Source organism: Heterobasidion irregulare (assembly GCF_000320585.1).
Source record: "Heterobasidion irregulare TC 32-1 unplaced genomic scaffold scaffold_01, whole genome shotgun sequence".
Lineage (NCBI taxonomy): Eukaryota > Fungi > Basidiomycota > Agaricomycetes > Russulales > Bondarzewiaceae > Heterobasidion > Heterobasidion irregulare.
In genome coordinates, this window is record NW_009258197.1 from 3,489,763 (window position 1) to 3,509,616 (window position 19,854).

The window sequence follows — 19,854 nt, forward strand, 5'->3', positions numbered from 1 at the left end:
CAATCTTGTGCTTATTTATATATAGGCATGCCATACATATACTCTTGTCCCCACCCTCTACCTCACTAGTGGCTATTTGGAAAACCCTTCTCTCTTATTGGATCTTGATTATTTATAATCATGTTTTTGATCAAATTTGCAAATTCAGGCAGCATTGTCTATACTATTAGAGTCCCATTGAGTATTACACTCCATCATAGTTTTACACATTCTCAGTCCAAATTGTATAAGTGCCATAATTTATTTTTATCCTATATAAAGTGTATTATTGATTTTCCACTGGTTTATTATCTTATTAGCTGGTGTTTAAACTAAATCCTAAAAGACCTGACTTTTTAGGTATTTATTGACCTATTTATTCATGAGATAGAGGAAAGATAAATGTTAAATAAAATCAGAGATGTTGAGGTTGCCTATATTATGTCTACTTATTTAGATTACCAAGTTCATATCTTAGACCTTGTGGCTTAGTGGCTTAGAGCATCTGTCTCAGGTGCTTGCATACATGAGGTTGTTGGTTCAACTCTGGCAGAAGGCAAGTTTGTTATAAGGTATATTCTGTGTTTAGGTATTGAACTAGTGTTCTAATAGACATGACTCTATAAGAAGGCTATGGGAACTGTGATGCTTGATTTATTATGATTTTTCCGAAATTTCAAGTTATAATCAATCCTAGTGATTCCTAATTTAGGAAAATTATGTCTAATTAGAACAGGTTTAGAGGGGGGGTAAGCTAAAAATGTCTAATCCTAATCATTCTTAATTATGCATAAATAGAAATAATTAGAGCTTAATACAAAGGGGTGGTTTTCCAGATGTAGATGACATTCTTATCTTCTCCCAATCTATGGCAGAACACATTCACATTATTGACCAAGTTTTCCAAATCCTAAGCAACAATGACCTTTACCTTAAACCAGAAAAATACAAGTTCTATAAGAAAAAGTTGAACTACCTCAGTTACACCATTTCCAAAAAAACTAGCTTATTCCATGCATAGTTTGCAATATCTACTCTTTTTTTAGGTCTTGTGAATTTCTACAAGTAATTTATTGATAAATTCTTACTTATTGCCTGACCCCTGCATAACCTCACTAAAATAATGAAAAATAGAACTGGACTAACAAATGCCAAGAAGCTTTTGAACACTTAAAAAAGCCTTTATTAGTCAACCTGTCCTAAACTACCTAGACCTAATATACCCGTACAGACTTATAATAGATATATTACTAATTGCTTATGGAGCCCTGCTTCTGTAAGAAGGCACAGATAGTGACTGGCACCCTGTGGCATATTTTTCTAGCTTGTTCTCACTGGCAGAACAAAACTATAACATCTATGACTGTGAACTATTCACTATCATCAAAGTCCTAGAACACTGGAATCACTACCTTAAAGAAGCTCAACACTTCTTTAAAATCTGGATGGACCATAAAAATCTGGAACACTCTAAAACAGCCCATGACCTATCATAAAGACACATCCATTAGTGCTTATACTTGAGCAGATTTGACTTTATGCTTAGCTATAAAGCTAGATTAACCAACTATTCCAATGCTCTGTCTAGGCATCCAGATCTGAGTCAGAGGGTGGATTTTTGACAAAAAAGCTCAAATTTTACTCTTAGCCAGACTTTTCAACAATTCAAGTGAAACACTAGCAAAACCAAGCCAAAATATGCATGTCAAATGAACAAAAGTTGTCCCTTCAGACCTTATCTCCCTCATCCAATACTCATGGTCAGAATATGACCTACTACCTAATGTGGCCCTTACCAAGTTACTATGGGATGGCCTCTAAGCAATGAAAGGAGATTTAGAAAAATGGACACACTTTAATAAAATTACCAGACAAAACAGCTATATATACATCCCAAAAGATGACCTGATTTGAAGGACTATTATCAAAACACATCACAACACACTAGCCATAAGACATCCTGGAAAAGCTAAAACCTTGGAATTAGTACAACAACACTACTAGTGGCAGAAAATGACCAAGTTTGTCCACAACTATATTAATGGGTATGCTACATGCCAATCCATGAAGAACCTGACACACTGAGCATGACCACCCATTCATCTCTTAGAAACCACTAATATGCCATGGTGCTTTATCTCTATGGATTTTGTCATAAACTTATCCAAGAGCAAGAGTTTCAACTCAATCAATGTGGTGGTTGATCAAGGGCTATCAAAAGGAATAATAATTACTCTGTGCAAGAAAACCATTACAGTGGAAGAAATGACCAGCCTCTTCCAAAATAACATTTTCAACAGGCATGGGTTACTAACCAAGACAGTGTCAGAATGTGGCCCCCAATTTACAGCCAAATTCACACAGGAACTATGAAAACAATTAGGCATTACCATAGCACTTAGTATGGCCTACTATCCTCAAACAAGAGAAATAAAATGGGTAAACCAAGAAATCAGACAGTTTCTAAGAACATTCTGCAACTACCACCAAGACAATTAGGTGGACCTGTTGCCATTTGCAGAATTCTCCTACAATACATGGAAGCATTCCACTACTAGAAAATCACTGTTTGAAACACTCTACAGTTTTAACCCTTCTTATTTAGTAGACACAGTACTGGAGACAAAGGTACCTACAGTAGCTGAATGCATATGGATGATTACACAAGTACAGGAAAAAGCTGCAGCTAGCTTATAAATAGTGGTGCAATATGCCAAAGACCAGGACATTAACAAGAAACTTCTCCAGTGGGAAGAAGAGGACCAAGTATGGCTAGAAAAAACCTATATTTAGATAACACACCCCAAATTCAAACTCACCCCTAGAAGATATGGCCCTTTCAAAATTCTAGCCAAAGTTGGATTATTAGTATACAAACTACTAATTCTACATTACTAGAAAATAAACCTTATATTCCATGATACCATATGTCATAAACGGCTGTTCAAGACGAGGAAATCCTAGGCCACAAACAATACTAAAGAGTTTAGAAGGAGTCCAGGGACTGATCAGACTAATGCCTTGGAATCAGAGGAGACTGTATGAACAGCAGTCCTTAGATTGGATAGAAGTGGATAGCCTAAGGCTTCCACCCTGCGCTGCAGTATCTATAAATATGTACAAACAGGAGCACGGACCAAGTATCAATGGAGCGGGAATGCGAGGTATGGTCGGGAGAAAGGTCCTACGAGTCCTTATCAAGAAGGTGAGAAAAGTAGGTAAACATAAGCAAGGTGTTTCGTAACATTACCCTACCCTCTAGGCCGTCAGTGCCAGAGACGGTAAGTAATAGTCCAGGAAAAAAAACATAAGCAATGCGTGTAAACTGAGTCATACAAAATAATACTTAGGGCACAGATTCTCGCTGCCCACAGTCGAGTCATGACGCGATAGCTTTTGAGTACGGACGTCATGATACCCCACCTTGTTACCAACCATGCGGGAACTGCGTTCTGAAACCGAGTCCCTCGTCTCATTATGGCAGTGGGTACCGGCCCAATGGATTCGAACCGTCGTTTGCCCCAGCAGTTTTACGTCGTACCAGACGTCATCATCTCGTTCTTCAAGCACCTCGAGGGCGGAGGACGATGGGCTGGGTGTCGGACTCGCTGGAGTCATACTCGACGAAGGGGAGGGGAGGTCAAGTTCGGGTAGTGGAGTGGATTACTCCCAGTCGCGCGGGTATGACGTGGTAGCAGGGTGAAATCTGCGCGAATCTATAAATATCTCTTCCCCTGCTGCATTCCATGGGATAAGCCCCCGGCATTGGGCGAAGCGGTGCTCCATTTGAGGCCGAAGACGAGGCACAAGATACCACAGCTGTGGTAGGCATGTGATATTCAGTGACGGGGGTGATGTCATCAGCGGGATGAAAAGAGTCTTGGAGGTGTGGAGTTTGATTCAAACCCATAAGTCTTCTCTCGCCCGCATTGATACGGGCAATGAGTATTCCTTCCCGAATCTGCAGAGCCCTTTGTGCATGTTGGACAAAGCTCCTTTCCTCTTCCAAAATCTCTAATGCCCTTTGTATCTCTGGTCGTGTGGGCCCTGACACAAACTCAGTGTTTGGTGTTCCTTCGATGAGTCCCATAATGTAAGCAATAAAAGTCGTCAGGTATGTCTCTCTATCGGGGAATATGATCCCCTCGCTCTGTGTGCGGATAAGGGGTGGTGGAGAGGGAGAGCGGGAAGGTGAGGGTCTGTCAAAGTCCTCTGTGAGTTGTCTGATCATCTCGTCTTGTCGTCGTTTGTCCTCGTCCAGTACCTCCAGATACTCGCTGAATCCTTCTTCTGCTTCCTGCGCTACTTGTTCTTCATCTGTGTCCCATGGTACGGATCGTTCTTCTACTATAGACATCTTGGGGGTCGAGGGAATAGAGGGTTCCGTGGAAGGTGTTTCTTCGTAAGGTCGTTCGACGAGAGTGTCTTCAGAGGAGAGGTATATGGATTCGCTGGAAGACATGTTTGTTGGGGGAGTGAATAAGCGATTGAAGGGATGAGGGAATTGCAACAATTGAATTCGGGTTTTTATACATTTCGGACTTTGTTTGTTTGATGTTTGCGAGAGCTGCTCGTAGTGGTAAGTTATGATGTCGCGCATCATATGCTTCTAAAAGTTCTTTAGCATTCCCTAGGTTTGCTCTTGTGACCCATTCATCCGCTGTTACGCTAGAGGTGGCTCTAAGTGCCGAGCACAACACTAAAACAACCTCTAAGGCAGGGGTGCTGGAGCTAGTATCTGATACACAAGGAATTGTAAGTGATGACTTTAGAAATTGAAGGCGTACTGAGAAGCAATCGGGGAGTGTGAGATTATAGCGCCCGAACGGTTTCGGGACTGCGCCGAACACCGACCGAACGTTCGGTCGGTCGTGTCGGCGATGCGGTCGGTAATGAGAAGGTAGTGTCGCGACCGACAACTACGTGCTTCAAGAGCCACACGGGACTCTGACAATATACGAGGGAGGACGGGGGGGTACGAGCGAAGAGACGAGTACGAACGCGAATGAGGCCGAACGACGAGGATGACAAGTTTTTCGGAAGTCGACGAAGACGATTTCGATGGTTGAGACGAGTGCGAATGAGCTCTGAACTGTGGGGTGCGAAAGCTGGTTTATTCCAGAGTTGTATGTAGGTTTTTATAGTAAACAGAGCCCCTAAGTAAAATATTAAACAAGAAATGAGAGTAGATGTCGAATGGGCGCCAAGCCCCAGCGATCAGAGAAGATAAGAAGGTAGGTGAGATGTCCATATGGGTTCCGAAGGTGATAAGGTAAAAGGTAATCAGTGATGTCGAAATCCCGAACGTTCGGGATCCGTCGCCCGAGCGTAGGTAGCAGGAACAGGCGTTGGAGAGCCAATGAAAAATAAAGAAGAGGTATCGTACGACCAGGGTGGCCAAGCAATGGTGCAAGATCGCGTTTGACCGACCATGCGGAAGTCGGGAAGATAAACGATAAGGACCGACCGACTCACGGAGGACATCGGCCGATACGGAATACTGGCTCCGATCTCGTAAACACTTATCGTAACACTCCTATGCGGTCATGGTAAGTACGTGAAGTGTGGGCGAACTGACCCAAGTGCTGCCGAACGTCCTTCGGTGGCTTGTCGTCGGTCGGGTAGGGACCGACCGTGTTTGGTAATAGTCGGCGTCTTCGGTACTTGTCGAGCGCTGTTCGGTATCTCCCCAAAGCTTCACGAATACCTCCCTCGGACCCTAGCGCGGGTGCATGCTCATCATCTCCTCCCTACTGAAATCCTGACTGTCCTCAGTCAGTGGTCGTCGGCTATGAGTCGGAGCGGGAAAAAAATGGTGTAGAAAATGTGGTGGCGTGGATGTGGGAAAGAGTTGGTAACAAGCGATAGCGTGGAAAGAATAGCTGTGGCGTGGAAAATGGAGCGGTGTGGCAAGTTTCGTGGGAAAAAGATCGGCTATGAGCGGTGGCGTGGAAAGGAGTGGGTGCGTGGGAGGGATGTGGCACAGGTGAATAATCGGCAAAGAGATGTCGTAGAAAGAACCGGGTCGGCGCGCAAGAGAGACCGGGGCTGAGTCGGCAAAGTCCTGTGGCGTGGCAACTGATTAGGTGAGGAAGTGGCTAAAGCCTAGCGTGTCCCAACTAGACGGTGGCGTGAGAGCGTGTCGGCAAGGCGCGGTGGCGCGTATCGCAATTACTGCCGCGCGCAGTGGCTCGTGGCTTTGTCAGGTGACCACAGTCACGTGCCGATCGTTGATTCTCCAGCGACCAAGTCCCTCATCGCCGCTTGCCTACCGCTCAATTCCTTCGTCTCTTCCGACATGTCAGCCCTCCTCTCCGCCCTGAAGACGAAACTCGGAGAGTATATGCTCTCCCTTCCGGATGGTGCCGCCGAATACGAGGACTACGAGGCCTGGGCGAGAGGTTTCGCCAAGCGAGTGGTAAGTCGGCTCTTTTCTCTTGTCCCTGCTGCTCGCTGACGTCTTTTCAGGCTGTTTTAGATCGCTCAGCGCGTGGGCAAGACCTTCCCGAACTCGCCGACTGGATCACCGAGGCCGAGCATGGCCTCGACCACATGGCCACCGATGACTGGCTGGCCTGGGGAACGCGTATCCTACCGCAACGGGCGGCGCACTTTGCGACGCAGCAACAGCGACAAGCGGCCGAAGCACAGGCCCTGGAGGAGGAATCGGCACGGGTCGCCATTGCCGAACGCGAGGCTGAGGAGGCTGAGGCAGCGCGGGCTGCTGCTGCCTTGCGTATCGCCGAAGATGATCGTCAGCGGCGCCGGGAGGCCTTGGTGGAGGCCATGTTCGATGGATCGATGGATCCGGAAGAAGGGGACCGTCAAATGGCCGCCCTAGAAGCAGAGTCCGTCCTACCCTTCCCCCTTTTTCTTCGCTCTCCCTCTCCTTCCGCTCCCGTCGTGTCCTCTTCCCATCCCGCTCCTTCCGTCGCCGACTCGCTTTCTCGTCCCGGGTCTCCAATCGCCGATCCTGAACTCGCCTCCGCGACCGCCGCTATGAACCGAATGAGCGTGGATCTGGTCGCGTCCACCGCCCCGACCGATGCGAAGGGCAAGAAATCGGCCGCTGCTGTTATCGTCGAGTTCGCGCGCCAACAGACGCCGACTGCTGGGCGGGTTGTGCTTCCTCTAGGTCCTGGCACAGGCCGAATGTCGACGGTTCGTCCCCCGGTGGAACGGAACGGCGCTGGTAAGGTTCTTGAGGATCCTCCTGGACTACTTCCTGGTGATGTCTTGGTACGTCCCCTCCCTCTTGCCGCCTCGTCCTGATACTGATCTTCTTTCGTTTCTAGGCTGACTATGCCTGTCATCGCTGCGCCGACAACTTCACCACCAGGGCGTTCCGTTGCTACCTGAGGCCCGGCCAAGTATCGTGTATCAAATGCGCCGGGGAGCGGAAGGGTTGCAGTTTCCAGCCTGGGTGGACATCAAAAGACAAGGGAAAGGGGGCGTCGAAGGGGAAGGGGAAGTCTACCGGGAAGGCGAAGTCGGCTAGTAAGGCGAAGTCGATCGAAAAGTCGGTGGAGGAGGGGCCATCCCGCCCAACAAAGAGACGTAGGGTGGAGGTGCTTGTTCCCGAACGGTCGGTCGGGGACAGCATCGCGCAAAACAAAGGTAAGTTGTCGTTCGGTAAAGTTTTGGAGGGGCTCATCGCGATTTGTACAGCCGCTCGGACCAGGAAGCCGGTGAAGCGCCTGCTGGTGACCACCCAGGCTGTCCCTTCCTCTTCTCATCCTCCTCGCTCCCGTCCGTCCGTCATTCCCTCCCTTTCCAACTCTTCCCGTCTGTTGCCGACCGTTGCGCAAGGCATCGCTTCTGAGATTCGGTACCGGATTGCCGTTGCCGAGGGTTCGCGTGCCTTTCTGGCGCGTTCGATCGCGATGTGGCAGGCCGAGCTAGAGTCCCTCGAAGCGCGTTCGGGTCCTGCGACTTCGGACATGGTGATGGTCGAGGATTCGTCGCAGTCGGAAGGTTCGGCGATGTCCGAGTCGGGGGATTTTGTACCCAGCGAATGAATTCAGGCCCTTGTACAGTAGTTAGAATGTAAATAAAAGAAAAAAAAACTGTCCTGGATGAAATGTGACGTTCGGCGAAGACTAGAGGTGTCGTCTCGGGAAATCGGTCGGCGAAATGACTGTGTGTGAATGTACTTGTAAGCGAAGCGTTCGGCAGAAATGAAGACAATAAACTGGAATCTTAGGGGAAGCCTCAGTATGTCATCACAGGCATAAAACCCTATGGTTTTGCGCAAATCGGAAGAAGTCTTCAATGCGGCTTGGTACTTGAAGGAGTGATGGGGAAAATGAGTGCCGACTATTCGGTCGGCGATCGGTCGGCAGCAAAAGTACTAAGAGATGTGGAAATGCTTGGGTGTCAGTCCATGTCTGTGACGAATAGGTGAAATAAGGAATGGGTATATCTGTGCATCCTCCTCCCTACTGAAATCATGACTGTCCCCAGTCACCGACCAAAGAGAGCGAAGGGTGGGAGGGTGGGTCTAGTCAGAAGTCGCCGACCCCGCATCGTCGTCTTCTGCTGATCGGATGGAGCTGGTGTCAGTATTCTCCTCGTCGGCATCGTCGTCTTCGGCATCGTCGTTGCTCGATCGGGATTCTTCCATGGCCCGAAGGCGTTCTTGTGAGATGTCGAGGAGGGCTTCAATGTCGGCGAGCTTCAGAGACCTGCGAGCAAAATAAGGAATAATGCGGAATGCCGCCACTGGCCGGTCAAAGACCGATCCGTCGAGTTCGGCCAAAATATACGCCCCTCCCCAATTCCTAGAAATTACTAGCAATGGCCCTAAATACCGTGGACGCATCTTCCGATTGAGTGCCTTCTCTATGGCTGTGTTGCGCATCAGGACAAGCGAGCCTCGGTGGAAATTGAAGTCGCGAAGGGTGGCCGAATGCTGTTGTTCGAATCGGACGGCGGCCTGGACACGGGCGCCGACTACTGAGCTGCGAAGGTGGGCGAGGTCTGATCGGCGTTTCTGCAAGGCTATGGCACGTCGGGCGATGAGGTCGGTGGTGCTGAGGGTTGTGGTCGGCGGTGGCAGGAGGTAGGTGGCTTCGGCGATGTCGAGGGGGAGAAGGGGATGGGTTCCGGTCGCTGCGAAGTATGGCGAGCAACCCATTCGGCGCCGAACGGTAATGCGATCAGCCCAGAATACGAAATGAGCTGCACGATTCCACTTGGCCTGATCTCCATCAACGGTTTTGAACAGAGCCTGCCGAACGTCGAAGTGAGGTCGTTCGGCGATGCCGTTGGCGCGGGAATTGTAGCCCGAAATACGGATGTGCCGAACGTGGTACTTTTTCGCTAACTGGTCGAGCGCCTTGACGAATGCTGGTCCGTTGTCGGAGACGATCTCTACCAGTGTTCCCCATCGGCACATGATATCCTCGAAGATCCAGTCGGCGAGGGCTGAGCTTGTTTCGCGTCGGAGCATGCGGAATTCGGGGTAGTGCGATACCGAACAGCGGCCTTGAACGAGATACTTGAAACCACCAGCGGTCGGCATATGCATAGTGTCCATATACATCTTTGCGAAAAGTGGTGCAGGCGTGGCGACGGTCGGGGGAATGAGGACGTTGCGAGTCTGGCGAATCTGGCAAAGGTGACATGTCCGAACAAACCAGGAAATGTCTTGCCTCATGTGCGGCCACCAGAAGCGTTCGGCGACCAAGGCGGTCGTGGCGTAGAATCCCTTGTGAGCAACGTCGTCGTGGGCGGCAGTGAGAATTGTGATCCGACTAGAGGGGGCTGCAACGATCTTGTGTCGACCGTGCGAGTCTTTTCTCCATAGCTTGTCAGCTGCGATGAAGAACTCAGTGCAATATCGCAGGAAGGTGGCATATTCGGAGTTGGAGAGAGAAGGGGGCCGAACCAATGTTCGGTGCCAGTCGCGGACCAACCATAGGCGTTCCTCGGCTTCCAAAGCTTTCTGCGATCTTGGGATATCCGAATAGTCGATGGTCGGGCCTTCGTCGTCGGAGTCGGTATCGGTCGAGGGGTCGCCTACGAGCGAGGAGGTGAAGATGGCGGTGGTCGAAGTTGAGTTGGAGGTGGGGAACGTGTTGTTGATCTGATGGAGGAAGCCATAGAGATTGTCGATCCAGTCGTCAAAGTCGTCTTCGGGTTCGGGTCGATCGGAGGGTTGTGGTGGTCGTCGGGAGAGTCCATCGGGGCCGTGAGAGGTGCCGGGGACGTGGACAAGTGTGAAATGGAAGGTGAGGATGGAGACGATCCACCGATTGATGCTAGCGCTGGGTTCGAGATCCGGGTTAGTGAGCATGCCCTTGATGTAGCGTGCGTCTACTTCGACTATCAGGTTCCGAACGCCGATGAGGTACATTTTGAGCGATCGGAGGGCGCGAAAGAGGCCGTAGAGTTCGAGCTTGGGTTGGGAGAATCGCGATTCGCGGTCGTTAAGGGTGATGGAGCCGAATCGGGCATAGTACCGAACCCGGGGATTGTCGAGCGCACATTGACAGAGGTGGAAGCCGACCGCGATTTGTGAGGTATCGACGGCGAGGATGACGTTGGCTGCCGACCCATAGTCGATCGGCCGAAGGGCTGGCGATTCGAGAAGCGCCGACCGGAGGTCGTCCTGGGCCGCTATCTGGTCTGGGCCGAACACGAATGGAAAATCTTTGCGTGTTAACATTGTCAGTGCATGCGCCCTGTGTGCAAAATTCCGAATGAAGATCCGAACGACACCGATCGTCCCCAAAAATGCCCGAACATCTGAGAGATCCCTGCAAGGTCCCCACTTCATAATTGACTCTACCCTAGATTCGTCGGGTAATCTTCCTTCGTACGTGCAGCGATGGCCAACCACCGTGATTTCAGCTGCGCAGAGTGTCGCCTTGTGTCCCGAAAATGTTCCTCCGCTGTACTTCATCCGCTGAACCACCCGATTGAGGCCTTGAAAGTGTTCCCACACAAATCGTCGTATGCCGGGGTTGTCGGGGTGCGTCTCGAACCCGCCGTTCGGAATTTCGTATCGGGTCGGTGGGCCCCGAATCGGGACATCGTCGATGAACGGAATGGTGGTGTCTGGAATTTCTGGCTGGAGGATGTGGGTGACGTCGTCGTGGAAGATCGGGACCGAATTTGTCCATCCCATGGGCAGGGTGACGAGTTGGTGGGCGCCGAATGGGGTCTGGAACGTGGTGAAGTCGCGAGATGATTCGGCGAGCCCTCGTTCGTCATAGCCGACATAGAGATCCAGAATGCCGCCACAAGCGCGAGCTGCAAACTGTTCAGCGATCTGATCGGTATATGGGGGCACACCTGAATGCTGGATGGTGACGGCGTTCAAGGGTTCGAGGCTGTGAACGATTCGGAGTTTGGTGCCAGTGGAGGTGCTATTCGTCTTCTTGACGACTGTAAACCAGCGCGATCGGTAGGACGAATTCGACGGCTCATAGACTCCAGCGGCGATCTTGGTTTTGATAAGTCGGCACACTTCGTCGTAGATGCCTGGTGGAATCGGAATGTTGCGTTGAACCCAGGGCTTGTGTTCGACCACCGGCATATTGACTGGAGGAAAGAAATCCTCGCGGAAACGTCCGCGTTCCGAATCGTCCCAGGCAAATCCCATCTCTTGTAGACACATGAAATGGTGCATGAGCTGTCGTTCGGCCGGCCAAAGGAAGTCGTCCGAGTGGACTTTGTCGATGAGGTCGCGTCGTTCGGCTGTGTATCTGCCGGTCGGCGTGAAGGGTGGGGGGTTCGGTGTCAGCGTCGGAAGGGCAGCGAGAGGGTCACCGAGGATGTTCCGAACGATTCGGAACTGTTCGGGGAGGTCGGCCAAGACTGGTCGTGTTTTCTGTGCGACCGGTTTGTACTTGCGCTTGGCGGCGAAAATGGCGACCGGGTCGGCGATATTAGTGGAATGGAGAGAACCGGGAACGAATGAGGAGAATAAGGACAACATATCGGAATCGAGATTGTTTTTGAGATGATTTTCGGGCCCCAAATCGGAGGCCATAATGTACTTGAGACAGAGATCGCGACGAGAGGGAAATGGAGAATGGAAATCTGAGGACGCTTCGATAAGTGGGAAATTGGGGGTATCATGATCGGTGGAAATGATCAGTGCAACTTCTCCTTGATCTCGGATCAATTCATCGAGTCGCGAAAACCCGCTTGTCTTCGGTGAAGGACTCGAGGGGGTCCTCGTCTGATCGTCGGAATGGTGGCTCGTCGTCCCGTGTTCGGGTCGCTGATGGTGATCGTCTGGTCTTCGTTTGAATAATTTTTGACGATACTTTCGGTGAGGATGTCGAATGGCCGACCGAGGAGAACGTCATAGGCGGGGTTCCGAATGATGTGGACTTGGAGGTACAGGGTGATGTCGCCGATGAGGAATGGCACGTTGCGTGCCAGGCCCAAGGATCGGTCGATTTCGCCGTTCGCCGACTGCATATTGAGGACGATTTCGGGGTCGTAGATGAGCGCCAGTTCGTTGCAAATGCCTTCCGACATGGCAATGACTTGTGAACCCGGGTCGATGACGCATTCGACTTCCTGCTGATGATCGACGAGGGGAACAATAGACCTTAGGGCAGACGATTCTTTAGCAACTATCAATGGCTGAGGAACCTGACCGGGCTGTAGATTCTTCAGGTACGTTTCGTACATGTCGGGGATGATGATCGCGCCCGGCGGGGGTGTTTCCGGTTGGTGCAGGACATTGACGAAGGAGGAGACGGTCGGTCGAGTCGGTGGTTCGAGGTTGTCGATGGCATAGGGTAGATCGGCATCTTGGTAGAAGGTCCGAACATTGCTGGCGTCTCTGGCAGGCGATTGGCGTGCCGACGTGGCTTCCCTGACCTGTGAACGGACTTCGGCGGAGAGAGAGAGTAGTTCGCGCTGGGTAAGCGTCACCTGAGTGGCCATTGCCCTGTTGTAGACCTCAGCTGCTACCTTCTCGTCGTAGATCGGCGCCGTGGTTTTGTAGGCCGGAGCGTCCTTCTTTGCCGATGGTATCTTCGCCGGGGCTCCCATGTTGCGGTCGTGTGGCGGTGCATAGGTGGCGTCCTGGGCTTTGGCATATGGGTGGATCGGAGCATCGTCCTTGGCTGGTACCGGGGGCGGTCGCTGAGTCGGGGTGGTCGGTCGGGGTTCGGGTTCGGGAGTTTCGGTCCTCGCTCGTCGTTCGGGGGCCGGTGAAGGGGTAGGTGCCGAACGTCCTGCCTGCGCCATTTCGCGTGCCCTTGCGCCCCGCGTTCGGAGCGCGAATAGTTCGCGTTCGAGGCTCGCGATTCGCTGGACGTCGGTGAGTTGGTAAGTTGGGGTGACATCCAGCAATGAGGGTGAATCGTGACGGGAGGCTATCGTCATCGGGTGAGTCGGCACCGCGTTTACCGTAAACATCATCTGTCCGGTCGCCAACTGGCCTGGATTCCTGCGATGCCATTCGTCAACTCGGTCCTTCAGGTTACTACCCGTGATTTCTCTCGGTACGAATGCCCCACTTGACAATACCACCTTCCCCTCGATATTCCTCTTGCATTTGCCGATCCGAATGTATTCGGTGACCTCGGGACAGGCGCGCATGAAGTGTTCGGGACTGCCGCAGAACATGCAGTTGTCGCCGCCTTGTCCTGGCTGTCGGGATGGTCGATCGGCTGGCCTGGTTGTCCCCTGAGCTGTGATGGCCTTGACAAAGGTGTCGGTGAGCCGTTCGAACATGGTCGCCAGGTCTTCGGCCTTGATCGCGTTGGTGGGCGGCGCGGCGGGGGCTGCTCGAGAGATGTCGGTAGGGATCGTGCTGTAGGCGGACGTGGTGCCGTGCAAGACGAATCGGGCCGCGTCGTGGATGTCTTGGAGGTTGTATGGGTCGTCTGGGAAATGATCGGGGAACTTGAGTTGTAGACGTTGAGAGATTCTTGCCCATAGCTCCGGTTGGAATCCTCTAGCGAAGGCGCGTCCTTGTTCGGCGACCGAGATCCGTGCCTTGCTGAGGAGGAATACCGTGATCGCCAGGAATCGCCGATGATAGTCGCCGAGTTCGCTGAGAGACAAGATGCCGACCCTGCTCGTTTCGCCGACTAGCTTGTCCATATCCGATACCGACCATTTGCGTTCTTCCTCCGATCCGGGGTATAGCCTGTAGACCTCTTCGCAGAACTCCTTGAAGGTCTTCGTGGCGTCGGTGAAAGTGGTGAGCGATTCCCAAAGCTCACAGGTGTCGACATCTAGGAATCGGCAAGCGTGTTTCTTTCTTTCTTGTTCGTCCACTACCGCAGACCGAACGAAGTGGAAGTCCAGATCGGAGAAATATCGTCTCAATTCGCGGGGTTGATGGGGGTCAAAGGTCGGGGCCGTTCGATCTCCACGAGCGGGCATGGATGGGGTCGCCATAGTGAGAAAGTCAAAGGTGGGGGAGAAGGTATTGTTTTCTAAGGTGATCGGGGATGGAGTCGCTGGTTCGAAGGAGCGTTCTAGTGAAGTCGGTCGGATGGTCGGCGTCCAGAAGACGGGGCTGCGTGGGATTAACGGAGAGATGGAGTCGTGGAGAGATGGGATAGGAGACGGGGGTGATTGTTCTAAGAGTGCAAGGTCGAGGATAGGGGAAATCGGTGGGAGTAACGATCGGTTCGGCGACGAAGGTGGGGTTAAGAAGAAAGTGGAGTCGGGTGGTGGTGAGAGCGATGGCGAGGATTCGAGATCAAGGTAGTGATGGTGGGATAAGTGTTCTGGGACTATATCGGCGTCTCCGAACAAACTTCGGTCGGCAGATGTTTCCTGAGTATTGAAGCTATCGATAACTGTTTGTCGTTCTTCGCGCTCCGCTGTTGGTCGGGACGAGCGACGTAGATTCCTTGAGGTAATTTTGAATACTAACCCCTCGCGGTGGGCTCCAAAATGTTACGCTAGAGGTGGCTCTAAGTGCCGAGCACAACACTAAAACAACCTCTAAGGCAGGGGTGCTGGAGCTAGTATCTGATACACAAGGAATTGTAAGTGATGACTTTAGAAATTGAAGGCGTACTGAGAAGCAATCGGGGAGTGTGAGATTATAGCGCCCGAACGGTTTCGGGACTGCGCCGAACACCGACCGAACGTTCGGTCGGTCGTGTCGGCGATGCGGTCGGTAATGAGAAGGTAGTGTCGCGACCGACAACTACGTGCTTCAAGAGCCACACGGGACTCTGACAATATACGAGGGAGGACGGGGGGGTACGAGCGAAGAGACGAGTACGAACGCGAATGAGGCCGAACGACGAGGATGACAAGTTTTTCGGAAGTCGACGAAGACGATTTCGATGGTTGAGACGAGTGCGAATGAGCTCTGAACTGTGGGGTGCGAAAGCTGGTTTATTCCAGAGTTGTATGTAGGTTTTTATAGTAAACAGAGCCCCTAAGTAAAATATTAAACAAGAAATGAGAGTAGATGTCGAATGGGCGCCAAGCCCCAGCGATCAGAGAAGATAAGAAGGTAGGTGAGATGTCCATATGGGTTCCGAAGGTGATAAGGTAAAAGGTAGTCAGTGATGTCGAAATCCCGAACGTTCGGGATCCGTCGCCCGAGCGTAGGTAGCAGGAACAGGCGTTGGAGAGCCAATGAAAAATAAAGAAGAGGTATCGTACGACCAGGGTGGCCAAGCAATGGTGCAAGATCGCGTTTGACCGACCATGCGGAAGTCGGGAAGATAAACGATAAGGACCGACCGACTCACGGAGGACATCGGCCGATACGGAATACTGGCTCCGATCTCGTAAACACTTATCGTAACACTCCTATGCGGTCATGGTAAGTACGTGAAGTGTGGGCGAACTGACCCAAGTGCTGCCGAACGTCCTTCGGTGGCTTGTCGTCGGTCGGGTAGGGACCGACCGTGTTCGGTAATAGTCGGCGTCTTCGGTACTTGTCGAGCGCTGTTCGGTATCTCCCCAAAGCTTCACGAATACCTCCCTCGGACCCTAGCGCGGGTGCATGCTCATCACCGCGGAGCTCGGGTATCCTTTCCAGTGCACTAGGTATTGATACCCACGTCCTCATTTCCTCTTATCAAGAATTTCTTCGACTTTGTATTCCTCCTGTCCATCTATGAGGTCAGGTGGTGGTTGTTCAAAGTTGGGGCCATGTGCGGCTGTTTCTTGATAGGGTAAGATTAATGAGGCGTGGAATACGGGGTGTATTTTCCATGTTGGCGGAAGCTTTAATTTGTACGTTACCGGTCCTAGTTTGCTTTCTATTTCGAATGGTCCATGTAGTTTCGGGGCTAGTTTGTCTTTTGGGTGCATGGTGGTGATGTTTTTTCCCGATAGCCAAACTTTCTGTCCTGCTTCTAATTTGACTTCGTTTTCGGCTGTTTTTCTTTTCATTAGTTCAGCTGCAACTTCTAGGCTGGCCTTCGTTTCTTGCCGTAATTGTTCTAGCCTTTCCAACCTTTGTTCTACGCCTGGGATGTCGGATCTCGGTGTGATAGGAGGTACAAAGGTTGGGTTATAGCCATACATGAGTTCAAACAGTGATTGGTGAGTTGCTGAATGTTCCCTGACGTTGTGTGCGAATTCTGCATATGGCAATAATTCGGGCCAATTCGTTTGTTCGTAGTTGCAGAATGCTCGTAGGTACTGTTCTAGCTCTTGATTGACTCTTTCTGTTTCTCCATCTGTTTCTGGGTGGTAGGTGGTTGATAGTGCTGTTGTTACTCCTAGCTTTTTCCATAGTTCCTTTGTAAATCTGGCCGCGAATTGTGGACCTCTATCAGATACAATCTTCTTTGGAAGTCCATATTGTTTCCAGATGTTTTTCATATAGAGGTCAGCGGTTCCTTTGGCGTCTATGGTTTTATCACATGGGGTGTAAACAACACCCTTGGTGCTTCTGTCTACTGTCACGTGAATGGCATTGTACAGTCCTACTTGGGGAAGATCCGTGATGAAGTCCATTGTGACTGTTTGCCAGGGTCCTTCTGGTATTTCGTTTGGAATGAGCGGGGTGCATGTGGGGTGCGTAATGTTTTTGGTATTTTGACACGTTGCGCATCCTGTTACGTATTCCTTTATGAATGTGGACATTCCTGGCCACCAGAAGTTGTCTGACACTAGGACATAGGTTTTCCATCTTCCTGGATGTCCAGTTGCTGGTGAATCGTGATATATTTTTGTGATTTGTCTTTTAAGTTCGTTGTTTGGTGGAATGTATATTTTCCCTCTATGCCAGATGAGGTCGTCTTTGTAATTCCACTCTTGTAAGCCTTTTGAGAGTGCTCTAGGTCCTGATGCTTTGATAAGCTCCATTGCGTCCATTACTTCTTTATCTTTGGCCGTGACTTCTTTTAACTTTCGTCTCAGCTGGTTGTCAAGCATTTTAATTGTTCCTCGTCCTATTGCGCTTTTGACGAACATTTGGGGTTGTAGTAACACCTGATCTTTGTTGTCAGATTTTACCCCCTCTTTTAGGTCTGGACGCCTGGACAGAGCAATCGGGCTGGTGGGTAATGCCCGGTTTGTGGACGAGGGTGAAGTCAAAGCGGGAGAGGAAGAGTGACCAATGTGCTTGGCGGTGGGAAAGAGTTCTCGCAGTAGAGAAGTACAGGAGGTTCTTGTGGTCGGACCAGATCTCGAACGGGTGTCATGCACCTTCGAGGTATACACGCCAGTGATGAAGGGCATATATGACAGCAAGTAACTCCTTATTGAAGATATTGTAATTCCGCTCGGCCGCATTGAAAGATTTGGACAGGTAAGTGACAGGGTGCCATCCGTCATTGGGCGTTTCTTGTGAGAGGATGGCGCCAGAAGCGAAGTCTGACACATCGGTCTCAAGGCGGAATGGGCAATTACCGTCTGGGTAAATGAGGACGGGAGTGGATGTGAAGCAATGCTTCAATCGTTCAAAGGCCTTGTTTGTCTTGTGAGTCCATTCAAATGGTACATCCTTCTTTGTGAGGTCGTTGAGAGGTCGGGCCATGGTCGCGAAGTCTTCGATGAATCTGCGATAGAAGTTTCCAAAGCCGAGGAAGGACTGTACTTCTTTCAGGTTCTTCGGGGTTGGCCAGGCGGCGATTCCATCGACCTTGACCGGGTCCATGGATATATTATCCACGGAAATGATGAACCCAAGGTATTTGACTGTGTCTGTCTCGAAGGTGCACTTGGAAGGTTTGAGGAATAAATCATTGTCCAAGAGTATTTGCATGACTTGGGTTATTATGCATCTGTGCTCTTCTATGGTCTTTGTAAACACCAAGATGTCATCCATGTAGACTGCAAGGACCTGCGCAACAATGAGGTCATGGAAGATGATGTTCATCATAGTTTGGAAAGTGGCAGGTGAATTGCAAAGACTAAAGAACATCACAAGGCATTCGAACAGGCCAAATTTAGTCATGAAGGTTGTTTTCCATTCGTCACCTTCTGCTACGCGAATGTTGTTATACCCTCAATTTACGTCGAATTTGGAGAAGATCCTTGCTTTCGATTTGGCAATGGTTCATATTACATTATCAATTAGGGGTAGTGGGTATTTATTTTTTATCGTCCACTCGTTCAGTTTCCGATAGTCTTAAACTGGCCGTAAGCTTCCTTCCTTCTTTTTTACGAAGAAGAAGGGTGACACTTGTGGGGATTTGGATATTTTAATGGTTCCTTGCTTCAAATGTTCTTGAAGCATTTTGTGTAGCTGGTCTTCTTCTTCTTCTGTCAGGGGATATAACTTACATCCCGTCGGTTCCCATCCTGGTTTCATGTCGATTTTATGGTCCCATTGTGAATGTTCTGGGAGTCGTTGCGAAGCCTCCTGGCTGAAGATTTTGGCGAATCGTTTAAGAACGTATGCCAGGACTATTTCCTCAATAGGTCGTTCCGTTTTGGTTTTGTTCGCTTTTTCTGCCAGTTGTTGTGACTTGTTTCCGATGGAGCCGATGTGAATTGCTTCGAGGGGATGCACTTCTAGTGGATCTTGGTAATACCATTCTTCATAGAATTTGGAAAAGAAGGTATCTTCAGTTTCATCTTCTTCCAAATCATCTTCTATTCTGGAATACCCAACTGTTCTGTTTCTTTTCTGCTGGGTGGGCGCTAGTGCCTGTATGGTGAATTTAGGTCGGCTGACTAGACACGTGGTGGTGCAGGTGGAGAACGTAAGACTGTTCTTTACCCAATTGATTTGCGGGTTATGTTCGTGTAGCCAATCCGTTCCTAGGATTACGCTTTCTCCTCCTAAGTTGGCGGCTAATAGTTCACATCATTCGTCGTGATAATCGCCTTCTTCGTTTGTCATTCTCATAAGCAGGCAGGCTTTGTCGGTGATTTTTCCTCCATCATTGGCTGTTCCGTCCACGTTAAACACAGGGATAGGTTTGTTGATTTTCTGCATTGATATGTTGTTGTTTAAGCAGAACTGTTTGTTGATGAGAAGCCCTTCGGCTCCTGAATCAATCAATACTCGGGCTTCGGTGGTTCCTTCCTTATGATTCAGATGCACGTTTATCCTCATAGACGATTTCCGATTGGATTTGGTAAGCTGTATGAATGTTTTTACAGGGGAGTTTGAAGTAGGTCTATGGTACACCGGAGCTGTAGGCCTATTTAAAAATCCGATTCTTTCTGCTTGCTCATTTTATTCAACTCCTGAAGGAGTGCTTCCTATTCATCCCATCTCATCTTTCCTATGACCTTTTGGATCTCTTCTTGGCTAATCTCAGGCTCCTTCTCACGTACAAGCACATCTGGTCCGGATGCGTGGGCTTGGCGAGCTGCGAGTCTGGCTCGGAATGGGTTAGTCGTCGCCATGCTTCTACCTTGCATCGCAGTGCCTCCCTGAGTACTGCTTGGAGTTCCTGTTGAGAATGCTCGGCCATAGCCACTTCCTCCGCCTCCCATCCTGCTGCTGGCCTGAGCCGAGCA

The 19,854-nt window shown here is 50.3% G+C and overlaps 11 protein-coding genes across 11 annotated transcripts; 5 read left to right on the forward strand and 6 right to left on the reverse strand.

The window, feature by feature from the left end:
* Nucleotides 1–2,097: 2,097 nt before the first annotated feature.
* Nucleotides 2,098–2,289, forward strand: HETIRDRAFT_14766 (uncharacterized protein; the record flags this gene model as incomplete). Its single annotated transcript, XM_009541960.1, has 1 exon — nt 2,098–2,289. A coding segment is annotated over one exon (192 nt), but the record flags the coding sequence as incomplete, so codon positions are not given.
* A 698-nt stretch (nt 2,290–2,987) lies between these two features.
* On the reverse strand, nt 2,988–4,441 carry HETIRDRAFT_114754 (uncharacterized protein; the record flags this gene model as incomplete). The annotated part of the gene is made up of 4 exons (XM_009543358.1): nt 2,988–3,086; nt 3,403–3,598; nt 3,647–3,798; nt 3,827–4,441. 4 exons carry the CDS (start codon nt 4,439–4,441, stop codon nt 2,988–2,990), a joined length of 1,062 nt encoding a protein of 353 aa, XP_009541653.1.
* A 1,095-nt stretch (nt 4,442–5,536) lies between these two features.
* Nucleotides 5,537–5,800, forward strand: HETIRDRAFT_307980 (uncharacterized protein; the record flags this gene model as incomplete). Its single annotated transcript, XM_009543359.1, has 1 exon — nt 5,537–5,800. A coding segment is annotated over one exon (264 nt), but the record flags the coding sequence as incomplete, so codon positions are not given.
* A 477-nt stretch (nt 5,801–6,277) lies between these two features.
* On the forward strand, nt 6,278–7,997 carry HETIRDRAFT_307154 (uncharacterized protein; the record flags this gene model as incomplete). The annotated part of the gene is made up of 4 exons (XM_009543360.1): nt 6,278–6,397; nt 6,448–7,218; nt 7,275–7,596; nt 7,648–7,997. The coding sequence occupies 4 exons, from the start codon at nt 6,278–6,280 to the stop codon at nt 7,995–7,997; spliced, it is 1,563 nt and encodes a 520-aa protein (XP_009541655.1).
* Nucleotides 7,998–8,479: 482 nt separating this feature from the next.
* Nucleotides 8,480–11,110, reverse strand: HETIRDRAFT_307878 (uncharacterized protein; the record flags this gene model as incomplete). Its single annotated transcript, XM_009543361.1, has 1 exon — nt 8,480–11,110. One exon carries the CDS (start codon nt 11,108–11,110, stop codon nt 8,480–8,482), a length of 2,631 nt encoding a protein of 876 aa, XP_009541656.1.
* A 513-nt stretch (nt 11,111–11,623) lies between these two features.
* Nucleotides 11,624–11,923, reverse strand: HETIRDRAFT_46171 (uncharacterized protein; the record flags this gene model as incomplete). The annotated part of the gene is made up of 1 exon (XM_009542072.1): nt 11,624–11,923. A coding segment is annotated over one exon (300 nt), but the record flags the coding sequence as incomplete, so codon positions are not given.
* Nucleotides 11,924–12,108: 185 nt separating this feature from the next.
* HETIRDRAFT_40460 (uncharacterized protein) lies at nt 12,109–12,996 on the reverse strand (the record flags this gene model as incomplete). The annotated part of the gene is made up of 1 exon (XM_009542011.1): nt 12,109–12,996. One exon carries the CDS (start codon nt 12,994–12,996, stop codon nt 12,109–12,111), a length of 888 nt encoding a protein of 295 aa, XP_009540306.1.
* A 957-nt stretch (nt 12,997–13,953) lies between these two features.
* HETIRDRAFT_27681 (uncharacterized protein) lies at nt 13,954–14,340 on the reverse strand (the record flags this gene model as incomplete). Its single annotated transcript, XM_009541972.1, has 1 exon — nt 13,954–14,340. A coding segment is annotated over one exon (387 nt), but the record flags the coding sequence as incomplete, so codon positions are not given.
* Nucleotides 14,339–14,671, forward strand: HETIRDRAFT_306454 (uncharacterized protein; the record flags this gene model as incomplete). Its single annotated transcript, XM_009543362.1, has 1 exon — nt 14,339–14,671. The coding sequence occupies one exon, from the start codon at nt 14,339–14,341 to the stop codon at nt 14,669–14,671; it is 333 nt and encodes a 110-aa protein (XP_009541657.1).
* Nucleotides 14,672–15,721: 1,050 nt separating this feature from the next.
* Nucleotides 15,722–15,997, reverse strand: HETIRDRAFT_307617 (uncharacterized protein; the record flags this gene model as incomplete). Its single annotated transcript, XM_009543363.1, has 1 exon — nt 15,722–15,997. The coding sequence occupies one exon, from the start codon at nt 15,995–15,997 to the stop codon at nt 15,722–15,724; it is 276 nt and encodes a 91-aa protein (XP_009541658.1).
* A 1,764-nt stretch (nt 15,998–17,761) lies between these two features.
* Nucleotides 17,762–18,121, forward strand: HETIRDRAFT_305615 (uncharacterized protein; the record flags this gene model as incomplete). The annotated part of the gene is made up of 1 exon (XM_009543364.1): nt 17,762–18,121. A coding segment is annotated over one exon (360 nt), but the record flags the coding sequence as incomplete, so codon positions are not given.
* Between the last annotated feature and the right edge of the window lie 1,733 nt (nt 18,122–19,854).